The sequence below is a fragment of the Phyllobates terribilis genome, unplaced genomic scaffold (genome assembly GCF_046119375.1).
Source record: "Phyllobates terribilis strain yellow unplaced genomic scaffold, ASM4611937v1 Scaffold_4__5_contigs__length_816908805, whole genome shotgun sequence".
NCBI classification, from domain to species: Eukaryota; Metazoa; Chordata; class Amphibia; order Anura; family Dendrobatidae; genus Phyllobates; species Phyllobates terribilis.
In genome coordinates, this window is record NW_027362764.1 from 671160771 (window position 1) to 671176559 (window position 15789).

At 42.3% G+C, this 15789-nt stretch overlaps 2 protein-coding genes across 3 annotated transcripts in view; both read right to left on the reverse strand.

The window, feature by feature from the left end:
* The window catches only part of LOC141265868 (b(0,+)-type amino acid transporter 1-like), a 108770-nt gene that overhangs the window by 50115 nt on the left and 42866 nt on the right, over positions 1-15789 (reverse strand). The window lies entirely within an intron of this gene.
* LOC141264125 (solute carrier family 7 member 13-like) overlaps positions 1-15789 on the reverse strand; it is a 39348-nt gene that overhangs the window by 3468 nt on the left and 20091 nt on the right. Inside the window, exon 2 of the mRNA XM_073676437.1 lies at positions 200-226. Coding sequence (XP_073532538.1) covers positions 200-226 — 27 coding nt within the window. The remainder of the gene's footprint in view (positions 1-199; positions 227-15789) is intronic.

Here is a 15789-nt window from a genome sequence, read left to right on the forward strand (position 1 = left end):
TGATGTCACTGGACAATACAAAGGTGACATCAACCCCACGGGTTAGTAATAGAGAGGTGTCTATAAGACGCCTCTCCATTACTAATCCTGTAGTTATATTGCAAATAAAGACAAACAACCTGAATAAAGTCTTTTATTTCAAATAAAACACACTCTTTTACTTTATTTAAAAATAACAAACACTGTTATACTCACCTACTGCCCATTCCAATGAAGCCATCGTATCCTGTAAGAAAACAAATAATATAAAACAACAATATCCCTCACCTGTCCGAAGTTTTGTCCCATGGGTAATCCAAGTCTGGGAAAAATAGTTTTCAACCTGGACGGTGCCAAGATGCGACCTTCCCGGCTGAAAACCACTGAGCAATGAGTTGCTGAGAGCTCAGCTTCAGTGACTAGCTATGACGCCATAGAGTTCACCACTGGTCATTGAGGTTACGTTCCCAGTGGGGCCACTAGCGGTGATCTCACTGAGATCACCGCAGTTCATTGCCCCGGCTGGGAATGCAGCCTCAATGTCATGGGACTCATATACTGTAAGGGTTTATAGTAAGTATTTAGACTGAAGAGGTATTTCTCAGAAATTAGAGCACAGTAATTGTTTCAAAGCGTACACTGCATTATTCACACAGATAAGTAATTTCAGTGGCCAATATACAGTGGCAAAAAAAACTTTGGACAGCTCTGGTGAAATCACTATTGTGAAAAGTTAAGCAAGTTGAAGATGAAATTATTTCTAAAAGGGCCAAGTTAAAGATAACACATTTCCTTTGTATTTTGCCAATGCAAAAGTTTGGGCACCCTGCATGATTAGTACCTAGTAGCACCCCATTTTGAAAGTATCACAGCTTGTAAACGCTTTTTGCAGCCTGACAAGGGTCTTTAAATTTTTGTTTGAGGGATTCTCATCCAGTCTTTCTTGGAAAATTCTTCCAGTTCTGTGAGATTCCTGGTCATCTTGCATGCACTGCTATTTTGAAGTTTAACCACAGATTTTCAATGATGTTCAGATCAGGGGACTGTAAGGGCCATTATAAAACCTTCAGCTTGCGCCTTTTGAGGCGGTCTATTGTGGATTTTGACTTATGTTTACTATCATTATCCATTTGTAGAAGCCATCCTCTTTTCAGCTGCAGCTTTTTTACAGATGGTGTTATGTTTGCATCAAGAATTTGTTGAAATTTCATTGAATCCATTCTTCCCTCTACACATGAAATGTTCCCCATGCCATTGGCTGCAACACAACCCCAAAGCATTATTGATCCACCCCCATGCTTAATGGTTGGCGAGATGTTCTTTTCCTGAAATTCTGTGCCCTTTTTTCTCCACACATACTGTACCTTTGATACTTGTAACCAAAGAGTTATATTTTAACCTCATCAGTCCGCAGGGCTGGTTTCCAAAATGCATCAGGCTGTTTAGATGTTCTTTTGCATATTTCTGACACTGAATTTTATGGGGAGGATGCAGGAGAGGTTTTCTTCTGATGATTCTTTCATGAAGGCCATAGTTGTGCAGGTATCTGTGAACAGTATAACAAAGTACCACAACTCCAGAGTCTGCTAAATCTTTCTGATGGTCTTTTGCAGTCAAGCAGGGGTTCTGACTTGTCTCTCTAGCAATCCTACGAGCAGCTCTCACTGAAATTTTTCTAGGTTTTCCAGACCTTATCTTGACCTCCACTGTTCCTGTTAACAGCCATTTCCTAATTATATTTGAAACTGAGAAAAAGGCAACTTGAAAACACTTTGCTATCTTCTAATAGACTTCTCCTGCTTTGTGAGCCTCCACCATTTTCATTTTCAGAGTGCTAGGCAACAGGTTAGAAGAACTCATGGCTGCAGTTTTTTGCCACAAGGTTAGAGGAGGCCGGGTTTTTAAAAAGCTGGGAAATTTGCATCACCTGACCTTTCCTAACGATGATAGTGAACAAGCCATAACCATAACAGGCTAATTAAGGTCTGAAACCTTGGTCAAAGTTACCTGAGAACACAAATCTCCAATGGTGCCCAAACTTTTGCATCGGCCTATTTTACTTTTTGTAATTTTTAAAATGAAAAAGATGAAAACATATATTTTTATTTTGCCTACAATACAAAGGAAATGTGTCATCTTTAACTTTAGGCCTTTTATAGATCATTTCATCTTCATCTTGCTTAACTGTTCAAAACAATAGTAATTTTCACCAGGGGTGGACAAACTTTAATGCCACTGTATTGTTGCCAACTGTGAAAACAAGGCTTCCTAGTTATGCAGGATTTCTTAGTGTTACACCTTACATGTGGTCCCAATCTTTAGCCTAAACATTCGACAGGGCTCAAAAGTAAAAGAACACAATGGACATTTGAGGACATTTAAGCTTTTTTCACCGTTTTCAGAACATTAACAATAAGAACATGGAAGAGTCCAGGAGCCATTTGGTGAGCTGCATATCCTGCTACATGTTCACAGACTTGCCAGTGGAAACGCCAAACTTCACATGCCAGAAATGCAAGCTTGTGTCCCTGTTGGAGGAAAAGTTGCGAAATCTAGAAGAGAGGTTAACTACCTTGAAAATCATTAAGGAAGGTGAAGAGTTCTTAGACAGAGCAGAATTATCTCTTCATGATTCAGAAAGAGAAGAAATTTGAACTGCAACTGACGAAACAGAGGAATGGAAGCATGTGACCCACAGAAGCCGGAGGATCGAGAGGCAGTCAGCACCTATACTGCTCAGGAACCAGTACCAGGCTCTCACGCAGGAGAACCATGAAGAAATACTGCAAAATAAGACTTTGCCAGCAATGAATAACCTTGTAAGCCCTCAGAATCCTCCTGGATGGAGAAAGAAGAATGTTGTGAAGAAAAAACGGAGAGTGGTGGTCATGGGGGATTCCCTGTTAAGAGGAACAGAAGCTGCTATCTGCAGACCAGACATAACCTCAAGAGAAATGTGCTGTCTTCCAGGAGCAAAAATTAAAGATGTGTCTGACAGGATATCAAGACTCTTCAGACCTACAGATCACTACCCATTCCTGCTAATACATGTGGGGACAAATGACACCGCAAGAAAGGACCTGGAAACCATCTGCAGCGACTTTGAAGACTTAGGCAAGAAAGTGAAAGAATTGGGAGCGCAGGTGGTCTTCTCATCCATCCTCCCAGTGGATGGCCATGGAACAATGAGGTGGAATAAGATTCTACAGGTGAACAACTGGCTAAGTCGATGGTGCCGTCAACAAGGATTTGGATTTCTGGATCACGGAATGAATTACCTATACGATGGACTACTTGCTAGAGATGGGGTGCACCTTACGAAGACTGGAAAACATGTATTTGGAAGTCGCCTTGCTACACTCATCAGGAGAGCTTTAAACTAGAACAATGTGGGAAGGGAAGCAAAAGGCCAGAAAAAGCCATACAGCTGACAAATACTATTGAGATCTCTGCTACTGGAAGTGGAAAGGAAGAACAAAGACAAAACAATTTAAATAATAAAAATATGGGAAGAAGAGAAACCAATCACAAACTAAAATGTTTTTATACAAATGCACAAAGCATGGGCAACAAACAAGGAAAATTGGAACTACTAATGCAGGAAAAGGAATATGATGTCATTGGAATCACTGAAACTTGGTGGGAAGATACACATGATTGGAATAAAAGGCTAAAAGGATACAACTTATTTGCAAGAAACAGACTTGATAAACGAGGAGGAGGTGTTGCATTGTATGTTAGAAAAGCGTATATCTGCACAGAGATTGAAGCTTCAGAGACTGGGAGTTCTGTGGAAACTGTTTGGGTAAGAATACAAGGAGAGAACAACGGAAAGGACAACATTGTAGGCATTTACTACAGGCCACCTGGGCAAGCTGAAGATATGGATGAACTCTTTATGTATCAAATGACCAAGTTCTCCAAAAAATATGACGTAGTGGTCATGGGAGATTTCAACTATCCAGACATTTGTTGGGAATCTCTCTCAAGTAAAACTAACAGGTCAAGCAAATTCTTATCCTCTCTTGCTGACAACTTTATCTTCCAAAAGGTAGGGGAGAAAACAAGGGGATCTGCTACTTTGGATCTAATCCTTATAAACAGGGAGGAAATGGTTGAGGAGGTAAAGGTGGCTGGGACCCTAGGAGGCAGCGATCATGCTATTATAGGATTTTGGATAACTAGAGGAGGAAGACATGTGAAGACTCAAATTTCAAGGTTAGATTTTAGAAAGGCAGATTTTAAGAGACTCAGAAAGAGAATAGGAGGGATCCAATGGCTTGATGTCCTTAAGGACAAAAATGTCCAGGAAGGATGGGTAATTTTTAAAAATGAGATTCTCAAAGCACAATCGTTAACAATCCCAAAAAGTAGGAAGAATGGGAAGCATTTAAGGAAACCAGGATGGATGAACACAGAACTTAAACACATGCTAAAAAGAAAGAAAGAAATGTTTATTAAATGGAAAGAGGGAGGCATATCTAAAGAAGATTATAATGCAGTCTGCAGATCCTGCAGGGCACGTATCAGGTTAGCTAAAGCTGACAATGAATTAAGGCTTGCAAGAGATGTCAAAAGCAATAAAAAAGGATTTTGGGGGTATGTCAAAAGTAAAAGAAAAGTCAAAGATGCTATAGGATTTTTACAGGATGAAAATGGAGAAATGGTAAGAGAGGATGTTGAGAAGGCCGAACTTTTTAATTCCTATTTTGCATCTGTTTTCTCTCAGAAAGAAAATGTAACATCAACTGATCTTCACTGTCCTTTTAAAGGAATAGAGGAATCCAAGTTATCTGTAAACAGAAAAATTGTGAGGGAATATTTAGCTAACACAAATGAGTTCAAGTCTCCAGGTCCAGATGAATTACACCCCAGAGTACTGAAGGAGATCGTAGAAGAAATTTTAGAACCACTCTCCATAATCTTTGAAAATTCTTGGAGAACAGGAGAAGTCCCAGAAGACTGGAGAAGAGCAAATGTTGTTCCTATCTTCAAAAAGGGGAAGAAGGTGGACCCAGGGAACTATAGGCCGGTGAGTCTGACTTCTATACCAGGAAAGATCTTTGAACAAATTATTAAACAACATGTATGTAAGTACATGGATAAGAATGAAGTGATTAACCAGAGTCAGCATGGGTTTGTAACTAACAAGTCATGTCAGACTAACTTAATTTCCTTCTATGACAGAATCACTGACTGGGTGGATCAGGGAAATGCTGTAGATATAGTATATCTTGACTTCAGCAAAGCATTTGACAAAGTATCTCACACCATCCTTATTGAAAAAATGACCAAGTATGCAATGGACCAGGCAACTGTTAGGTGGATTCATAACTGGCTTAGTGATCGGACTCAAAGGGTGGTTGTAAATGGCTTCACATCCAGCTGGATGAATGTCTCAAGTGGGGTACCACAGGGCTCCGTCCTGGGACCTGTATTGTTCAACATCTTTATCAATGATTTAGATGAAGGAATTGAGGGTAAACTGATTAAATTTGCTGATGACACAAAGCTAGGAGGGATAGCTAATACTAGAGAAGAGAGAGAGAGGATTCAAAAAGACCTAAATAAACTGGAGCAGTGGGCAGCAACCAACAGAATGGTTTTTAACAGGGAAAAATGCAAAGTACTACATCTGGGCAATAAAAATGGAAAAAGCATATACAGAATGGGAGGAATAGAGCTAAGCAACAGTACATGTGAAAAATACTTAGGTATACTAATAGATCATAGACTGAACATGAGTCAACAGTGTGATGCAGCAGCAAAAAAGGCAAATACAATTCTGGGATGTATTAACAGAAGCATACAGTCTAGATCACGTGAAGTCATTATCGGTCTTTACTCCTCTTTGGTCAGACCTCATCTGGAATACTGTGTACAGTTTTGGGCACCACATTTTAAAAAAGACATAGACAAACTGGAGCAAGTTCAGAGAAGAGCGACCAGAATGGTGACTGGTCTGCAAACCATGTCCTATGAGGAACGGTTGCAGGATTTGGGAATGTTTAGCTTGCAAAAAAGAAGACTGAGAGGAGACTTAATAGCTGTCTACAAATATGTCAAGGGCTGTCACATTGTAGAAGGATCATCTTTATTCTCATTTGCACAAGGAAAGACTGGAAGGAATGGGATGAAACTAAATGGGAGGAGACACAGATTAGATATTAGAAAAAACTTTTTGACAGTTAGGGTGATTAATGAGTGGAACAGGCTGCCACGAGAGGTGGTAAGTTCCCCTTCAATGGACGTCTTCAAACAGAGGCTGGACAGACATCTGTCTGAGATGATCTAGTGAATCCTGCTTTGAGCAGGGGGTTGGACCAGATGACCCAGGAGGTCCCTTCCAACTCTACCATTCTATGATTCTATGATTCTATGATAACATAGGCTAGCAATTGCAGAATCTCTATGATGAGAAACTCCGTAGATGTGACTCTATTTTAGAAACTGCCCTCGTGGTTGGTATTCATCTAGGGTTTTAGTGACCATTTTGTGTCCACGGGTGTTTTCAAGAAATTAGAGTGCAGTGAATGTTGCAGAGTGAAAATTGTACATTTTTTATTTTAATAGTAAATACTTTGGGTGCATTTTGTGTTTACTATTAAAGGAACCTGTCCCTAGAAAAATTCTATTAACCTGCAGATATGGGGTTAATCTGATGTTAAGAGCATTATAGCATTATGTATGCTCAGAGCGGTGACTGAACCAGTGACAGCACCATCCCCATGACTGGAACCGGAATGCTGCCGGGGAGAATAAACGTTCATTTTCTCCCCGCAGCATTCGGCTAAGTGCGGGCGCCGGGCAGGTTAGTCTGCAGGTTAATAGCGTTTTTTCTGTTGATAGGTTCCCTTTAAGTGAGTTCTCCCCAGCAATGCCATATATGTAGATGTAGAATATGGAGTCTGCTTAATGGGTTTTTGAGAGGCTTGTGCTTTGACAGAATGACAGAGCTAGCCTCTGAGCTAGATGGCCTTCAGAGCTGTCTCTGACATGGCCTCTGAGCTGTCTGGCCTTTAGTTACTATAGAAACCATGGGCACTATTGATGAGGTTGCGAGGATGACATCATCTATATGATGTGGTCACTATTGATTGCAGCATCTAGGTAATTAAACAGCCACGATTGATATTGGCACTGACACTGGCTGTTGCTTCAAGAGCTTGGCTGTCAGTTAAAGAGGCACTTTTTTATCCTCTTATTGCAATCATCATATTATATAGCACTGTGTACTTACAATTGCTCATTTTAACCATTTACCCAGTAAATTCTTCTCTTTTCCATTAGGTCAATGACATCATGTGATTAAAAACTGACTAGCTGAATCCTTCTAAGCTCTATGTAGTAACTGAATGTCTATTTTCCTTGTATGAGTCATCATTAGAACTACAATTTTACATCACTGGCAGCCCAGCTCCATCCCGTTTAACCCGTGACACAGCTGCTGCGCTTCTCCCCCTGCCAGGAACTTTGCAGTGATGTAAGACTGTAACTCTAATGATGACATTTGCAGGGACAATATACTTCCTGTTACTACATAGAGCTTAGAAGGATTCAGCTAGTCTGTTTTTAATCACGTTACATCATAGACCTAATGAACGAGAGAAGAAGTAGCTGGGTAGAAAGGCAAAATGAGCAATTGTAAGTAAACAGTGCTATATTATATTTGACTGCAATATATTAAGAGAATAAAAACGTTCATAGAAGTGCTTTATTAAGCCGAGATCCCACGGTGGTTGCATTGGGCACAGCTCCTGTATCTGCCCAATACCCATGATGTACATGTACGAAAATTGGGGGAACTCCATCATGATCATGATGCTCATGCTTGTCAAATGTCAAGAAGGGGTTAAGATAGCTAATCCTTGATAATCCATGAATCAGGAAAACTATCAGAGGACATCAAAAATTTTCTGTGTCTACTTCATGGTGGTGAAGGAATTTTTTTCCAGCCTGATATTTGAATTTTGTTAAAAATAAATGTGTTCAATCATTACTAATTAATTCAGTATTATAGCTGGGATTACTGACAATTAAAGTGTAATCACTGTCTTTATTATCAATGCATTACTAGATTGTATTAAATTTAGCTATAATATTATTATATGTAAATATATATCTATTGGAATTTTTCATGGATACCTTGCTTAATTATCTTTCTTTTTGTTAAAGAGAAACTAAACATTTAATGTTTTTTTTTTACATTTTGCAAGCACTTTTCATGCCTGAAGATTGGTGGGGGATCAAGGTCCTTAGAGCCCCACGAATAGCACAGCTCCTGCGTCTGCACGCACAATCAGCTGAGTATGGATACTGTATCCTGCCTACTGCCACAGCGTGCACACACTGCGGAGTCCGCCGACAACATCCATATTCTGCTCAGTGTGCGTGCTGAGATAGAAGCTGTTTTTTGAGCAATCGATGGGGGTTTCGAGACCTGGATACACACTAATCTGCAGAAATGGAAAGTACTTGCAATATATATATATATATAAATCATTAACAGTTTAGTTAAGGTTTAAATTCTCAAATAAAGGTAGTCAGCGTATAACAGGGATGTCAAACTCAAACACTCAGAGGGACAAAATGAAGAACTTAGACAAAGTCGTGGGCCAACCAGTATACAGTATAATGCCCCCACATAGCCCTCCATACTGAAAAATGGGCCCCACATAGTCCTCCATACAGAAAAATGGGTCCCACATAGTCCTCCATACAGAAAAATGGGTCTCACATAGTCCTCCATACAGAATAATGGACCCCACATAGTCCTCCATACAGAATAATGGGCCCCACATAGTCCTCCATACAGAATAATGGCCTCACAAAGTCCTTCATACAGAATAATGGGCCCCACATAACCATCCATACAGAATAATGGCCCCACATAGTCCTCCATACAGTATAATGGGCCCCACGTAGTCCTCCATACAGAATAATGTCCCTAGATAGGGGTGGTGATTCTGGTGTCATGGGCCAAATAAAACCACGCTGCAGCCAGATTTGGCCCACAGGCCAGAGTTTGACATGGTGTATAACAAGGTATTCCAAAAAGTGTAATAGTTCATGAGCTCATTAGTATCTTCGATTGTTGTAACATATAAATCTGTTTTACCAACCATGATACCATATGGGTGAGGTTGTTTTAAGGATTACCCCATGATGGGAACATTTTTTAGTGGTTCTTCTACAACTAAAAGTTTGCAAATAACTTCTACAAAACAATCTTTTATTTCTTCAATATTTCTTGACCCAATAGGAAAAGATACTTAACCGGCCATGTAGTTTAGGTAGTTCCACCCTCCATACGCATACAGACCTTAATAGAAAGACTCTGCAGTCTGAGCTGCATTCGGGACTTCTGAATTGAACGCATCTGTAAATGCTTCCGAAGCCTTAGTGTTATTTCCAAGCTCTATCAGTCCATAGACTATAATAAGAGCCAAGGACAAGCTTTTAAGCACTGTGAATGTATTCTGAACCCAGGAGGCCATATTGATGCTTTTTGAATTTATGACACATAAAATCCACAGAATTCCAATAGCTAGCATTTTTTTGAGTATTGAATTCTGTGGATTTTATGTGTCATAAATTCAAAAAGCATCAATATGCCCACCACCAACCCACATAAAATGGCTGGCTGATATATTCTGCAAAAGTCAGGGCTCGTGCTGGAAGGGATGCAGGATTTATAAACAACGTTAACGTCTAGAGTGTAATGAAAGCCGACAGGGATCCTCACATGGTAGTATTCACTAGAGATGAGCGTTGTTCGACTCGAACTGCTCGCCAATCTGAAATTCGAGCTGTTTTGGGCGGTGTTCGAGCCGTTCGACGAACACGAACGATTTGAGAAAAATTCGGCTGTTCGAGGTTATGTTCGATAACTGTTCGTGCACCAAAATCATAACTGGATTTTTTCTCAGTAATGATGAAAATTAATGTTAATACGCAGTTTGAGTGTACAGCGGGGTGGGGGGAGGGGCAGGGGATGGATCTCTGCAGGAATAATGAAGATCTCTATTCTCTATTAGTCCATCTATACTGACCTCCATCAGGTTGCAAATTAAAAATAATTTTTATCTGCATCTACCTCTGAAAAAATATTTGGGCTTCTAGCTGTGTGTGGGACTTTCTCTATTAGTCCATCTATACTCACCTCCATCAGGTTGCAAATTAAAAATAATTTTTATCTGCATTTAGCTCTGAAAAAATATTTGGCCTTCTAGCAGTGTGTGGGACTTTCTCTATTAGTCCATCCATACTGACCTCCATCAGGTTGCAAATTAAAAATAATTTTTTGTCTGCATCTAGCTCTAAAAAAATATTTGGCCTTCTAGCAGTGTGTGGGACTTTCTCTATTAGTCCATCTATACTGACCTCCATCAGGTTGCAAATTCAAAATAATTTTTTGTCTGCATCTAGCTCTGAAAAAATATTTGGCCTTCTAGCAGTGTGTGGGACTTTCTCTATTAGTCCATCTATACTGACCTCCATCAGGCTGCAAATTAAAAATAATTTTTATCTGCACCTACCTCTGAAAAAATATTTGGCCTTCTAACTGTGTGTGGGACTTGTTCTATTAGTCCTTCTATACTGACCTCCATCAGATTGCAAACTGAATATAATTTTTTTCTGCATCTAGCTCTGAAAAAATATTTGGCCTTCTAGCAGTGTGTGGGACTTTCTCTATTAGTCCATCTATACTGACCTCCATCAGGTTGCAAATTAAAAATAATTTATATCTGCATCTAGCTCTGAAAAAATATTTGGCCTTCTAGCAGTGTGTGGGACTTTCTCTATTAGTCCATCTATACTGACCTCCATCAGGTTGCAAATTAAAAATAATTTTTTGTCTGCATCTAGCTCTGAAAAAATATTTGGCCTTCTAGCAGTGTGTGGGACTTTCTCTATTAGTCCATCTATACTGACCTCCATCAGGCTGCAAATTAAAAATAATTTTTATCTGCATCTACCTCTGAAAAAGTATGTGGCCTTCTAGCTGTGTGTGGGACTTGTTCTATTAGTCCATCTATACTGACCTCCATCAGGTTGCAAACTGAATATAATTTTTTTCTGCATCTAGCTCTGAAAAAATGTTTGGCCTTCTAGCAGTGTGTGGGACTTTCTCTATTAGTCCATCTATACTGACCTCCATCAGGTTGCAAATTAAAAATAATTTTTTGTCTGCATCTAGCTCTGAAAAAATATTTGGCCTTCTAGCAGTGTGTGGGACTTTCTCTATTAGTCCATCTATACTGACCTCCATCAGGTTGCAAACTGAATATATTTTTTTTCTGCATCTACCTCTGAAAAAATATTTGGGCTTCTTCCTGTGTGTAGGACTTGTTCTATTAGTCCATCTATACTGACCTCCATCAGGCTGCAAACTGAATACAATTTTTTTCTGCATCTACCTCTGAAAAAATATTTGGGCTTCTAGCTGTGTGTGGGACTTGTTCTATTAGTCCATCTATACTGACCTCCATCAGGTTGCAAATTGAATATAATTGTTTTCTGCATCTACCCCAGCCAATAGTTTTGGCCTAATACCACAGTTTGGCCACTCAGCTCTGCTCGGTTCCCATCCATTGTTTTTTTGTGCAAACAACTCCAGAGTTGTGAATTAGTTAACCACCAAAATGAGTGGAAAAAGGCCTGCTGCTGGTGGAAAGGGGAATAGGCGTGTTGGGAAGGGGAAAAAAGGTTGTGTCCGTGGGGTAGGTGTTAAAGCAACAGTAACATCTGCAGAAGAAAGACCATCTTCCAGCCAAACTAAAATGTCTACTTCTTTTAGCGGACAATGTGATAAGATCCCTTTCTTACGGCCACGCCAATCGCTACAAATTCCAGATGAGGCACAAAAACAGCAAGTGCTTCAACGGATATCAAGTGCTCCTTTAAGTGGGCTCTCCTCCACATCAACTTCAACATCACAAATACTCCAGTCCTCAAAGGTGTCACCCCAATCGCACTTGCTTCCTCACAGCTCCCAAATCTCCAGCTGCCCGTCTGAGTATGAGGTAGAACAGATGGTTGAGTCTGCAGAGCTGTTTACTCATACTATAGCCTGGGAATCAGAGGTCGACTCCAGCGCTTCTGTGAATCCAGACGAGGAAATGATCTGCACTGATGCCCAGAATCTTTATGAGTCGGATCCAGGACCAGACGCAGAAGGTTCTGACCATAATGTAGACCCTCATTCCCAAACTCTAACTCCTGTTGGTGGAGACAAGAGGAAGACGATGATGAGACTCAAATACCTGATTGGAGCGACAACTTTAGTTTTTTGTCAGGGCAGGAACAGGTTGGCTCTGAGGACGACGGGTGTGATATCGCACAGGGTGATGATGATGAGGTTGGAGATCCCACAGTCAGCCAAGAGATGAGGTCAGCAGAGGAGGTGGAGGAAGATGCTAGTGACGACGAGGTCAGGTTGCGCCTTCCTGGACAGAGACGTAGTACTGGAAGCACGTCAACAACTGCATCCTCAAACACAACTCTGCCTCTCACCACAAGTCGTGGTGGCTCTTCAGGTCGCATGGGTGCTAAGCCTTGCATAGTCTGGGCATTTTTTCAGATCGATAAAGATGACCCAACTCGTGTTATCTGTAACATTTGTCAGCAAAAGCTAAGTAGAGGCCAAAAAATACATAGTTTGAGTACTTCATGCATGAACCGGCACATGGACATGAAGCATAAGTTGCAGTGGGAAGCTCAGTGTGCTACAATGCGGCCTAGCCGGCCGGGCCGACCACCGTCTGCCATATCTTGTGCATCCGCGGCCTCTTCATCCTCTGTGACTGGGGGGACAGCAGTCACACCTGTTTTGGGGCGCAGACCTGCCACCTCTTTACCCGCAACAGCCAGCGTGATTGGCAGGTCATCATTTTCTTTGGAGGTGGTAACACCAGCTGGTGTTGAGCGCTGTCCGACATCGATAGCACCACCTTTGGATCAAGGCAACCTAACATGTCCGCCTGCATCTTCCTCACAGACTGGCAGTTTGCCGGGGACACCCTTATCAACCCCGTCTAAGCACAATAGCCAGCCCTCGGTCCCTCAGATGTGGACAAGTAAAAGACCATTTCCTCCTAGCCATGAGAAAGCTAAGAGGTTGAATTTCACCATCTGCAAGCTCTTGGCTACAGAAATGCTGCCTTTCCGCCTGGTGGACACAGAGGATTTTCGAGACCTTATGTCCGTCGCAGTGCCCCAGTACCAGATGCCCAGTCGGCACTACTTCTCAAAGAAAGGTGTGCCTGCGCTCCACCAGCAAGTCGCACACAACATCACCGCTTCTTTGAGAAACTCTGTGTGTGACAGGGCGCATTTCACCACAGACACTTGGACGAGTAGGCATGGACAGGGGCGTTACATGTGGCTGACTGGGCACTGGGTAACTATGGTGACAGCAGGACAAGGGACTGCTGTCCAAGTCTTGCCGTCCCCACGAGTTGTGCGTCAATCCTCTTTATGTCAAAGTTCCTCCACTGCTTCTGCCTCCTCAACCTCCTCTCGGTCTTCCACCTGCACCCAAAGCCTGTCTGGTCATGCCACAAGCTTTCTAACTGCGCAGAAGGGATCCTGCACACCTCCTTACTATGCTGGCAGTAGGGCGCAACGTCATCAGGCGGTTTTTACTTTGAAATGTCTGGGAAATGTGAGTCACACAGCTGAGGAGTTGTGGTCAGCTCTGGAGAACCAATTTCATGAATGGTTGTCTCCACTGGATCTGAAACCAGGGAAGGCCGTGTGCGACAATGCTGCAAACCTGGGTGCGGCCCTTCGCCGGGGCAATGTCACACACGTGCCTTGTATGGCTCACGTGTTGAACCTGGTTGTCCAGCAATTTTTAGCCCACTATCCCAGACTAGATGGCCTTCTGCAGAGGGCACGGTCGCTGTGTGCTCACTTCCGCCGTTCGCATCCCGCAGCTCAGCGACTTACATCTCTACAGAAGTCGTTGGGCCTGCCACTTCACCGGCTAAAATGCGATGTGCCTACCCGGTGGAATTCAACTCTGCACATGTTGCAGCGACTGTGGCAGCACCGACAAGCCCTGGGGCAATACGTTCTGACGTATAGCCTGTGCCAACGAGATCCAGAGGTGGGGCAAATCACGCTGGAGGAGTGGTCTCAGATCAGGGACCTATGCACCCTTCTGCACAGTTTTGAAATGGCGACGAAGATGTTTAGTGCTGACGATGCCATTATCAGCATGACTATTCCGGTGATTTACATGCTGGAGCACATGTTAAACAGAATTCGGAGTCAGGTGGTGGCACAAAAGGAGGTGGAGGAAGTAGAGGAGGAGGAGTTGTATGCGGAAGGGCTAACATCTGCAAGGTCCAGACGGTCGGCAGCACCAAGGCGGCAGGCATGTGAGGGTGGGGGAGATGGTTTTACCAGGGCGCATGGTAGCAGCCAAACTAGTGAGGAAGGTGCAGGAGCCCAGGAAGAAGTGGAGGACGAACTGATGGAAGACTCATCAGATGAGGGAGACCTTGATCACATTTCTGTTGTGCGAGGTTGGGGGGAGAGGACAGAGGAAGGAAGCATGATTGTTACCTCGCCACCAACACAACAGGGACTTGGTGCTCCTGGATGCGCAACACACATGAGTGCCTTCTTGCTGCACTACCTGCAACATGACCCTCGAATTGTGAGAATTAGAAATAATCCTGACTACTGGGTTGCCACACTGTTAGATCCCCGGTACAAAAGTAAATTTGCAGAAATTATTCCTGCCATAGAAAGGGATGCACGCATGCAGGAGTATCAGCAGAAACTGTTGCAGAATCTTACATGTGCTTTTCCACAAAACACCAGTGGTGCACGTAGTGAATCTCACAGTTCCAATTTGCCAACCGTGGGACCGTCAAGTGTTCAGCACTCAAACCGTAACAGAACCACAGTATCTGCTGGTAACATCAATTTTGTGGAATCATTTCACCACTTTTTTAGGCCATCCTTTGCAAGGCCACAGGAGACAAGAAGTCTGACACATAGTCAACGCCTAGAGACGATGGTACAGGAGTATCTCCAAGTAAACATTGAAGCCATGACTGTGTCACTGGACCCTTGATCTTTTTGGGCTTCCAATCTGGATAAATGGCCGGAGCTAGCCACTTACGCCTTGGAGATCTTGTCATGCCCCGCAGCCAGCGTTCTGTCTGAACGTGTGTTCAGCGCTGCTGGTGGTGTGCTGACAGATAAGCGCACGCGGCTCTCCACTGATAATGTAGACAGACTCTCGTTCATAAAGATGAACAAATCATGGATCCGAAATGACTTTTCGACCCCTGTGTCATCCTGGGGAGAGTAAAAGCTTGATGATTGGTTAAAATCACCCTACCAACCGTTTTAAGCTTTCAAATTACTAATCATGTTTATCTGTATCTTGGCTGGAAAATAATTTGGGCTTTGTAGCAGTGTGCAGCACTGATTCTATTAGGCCATCTATAATAAGCTCCACCAGATTTAAAATTACTAATCATGTTTATCTGTATCTTGACTGGAAAATAATTTGGGCTTTGTAGCAGTGTGCAGCACTGATCCTATTAGGCCATCTATACTAAGCTCCACCAGATTTAAAATTAATAATAATTTTTAGCTGCATCTAGCCTGGAAAATAATTTTGGGGCTCCGAGATGCGCAAGACACATAAGTGCCTTCTTGCTGCACTACCTGCAACATGACCCTCATATTGTCAGAATTCGAAGTAATCATGACTACTGGGTTGCCACACTCTTAGATCCCCCAAACTTTTCGATCAACCTTTTCATTTTAATAAAGACCAAAAAA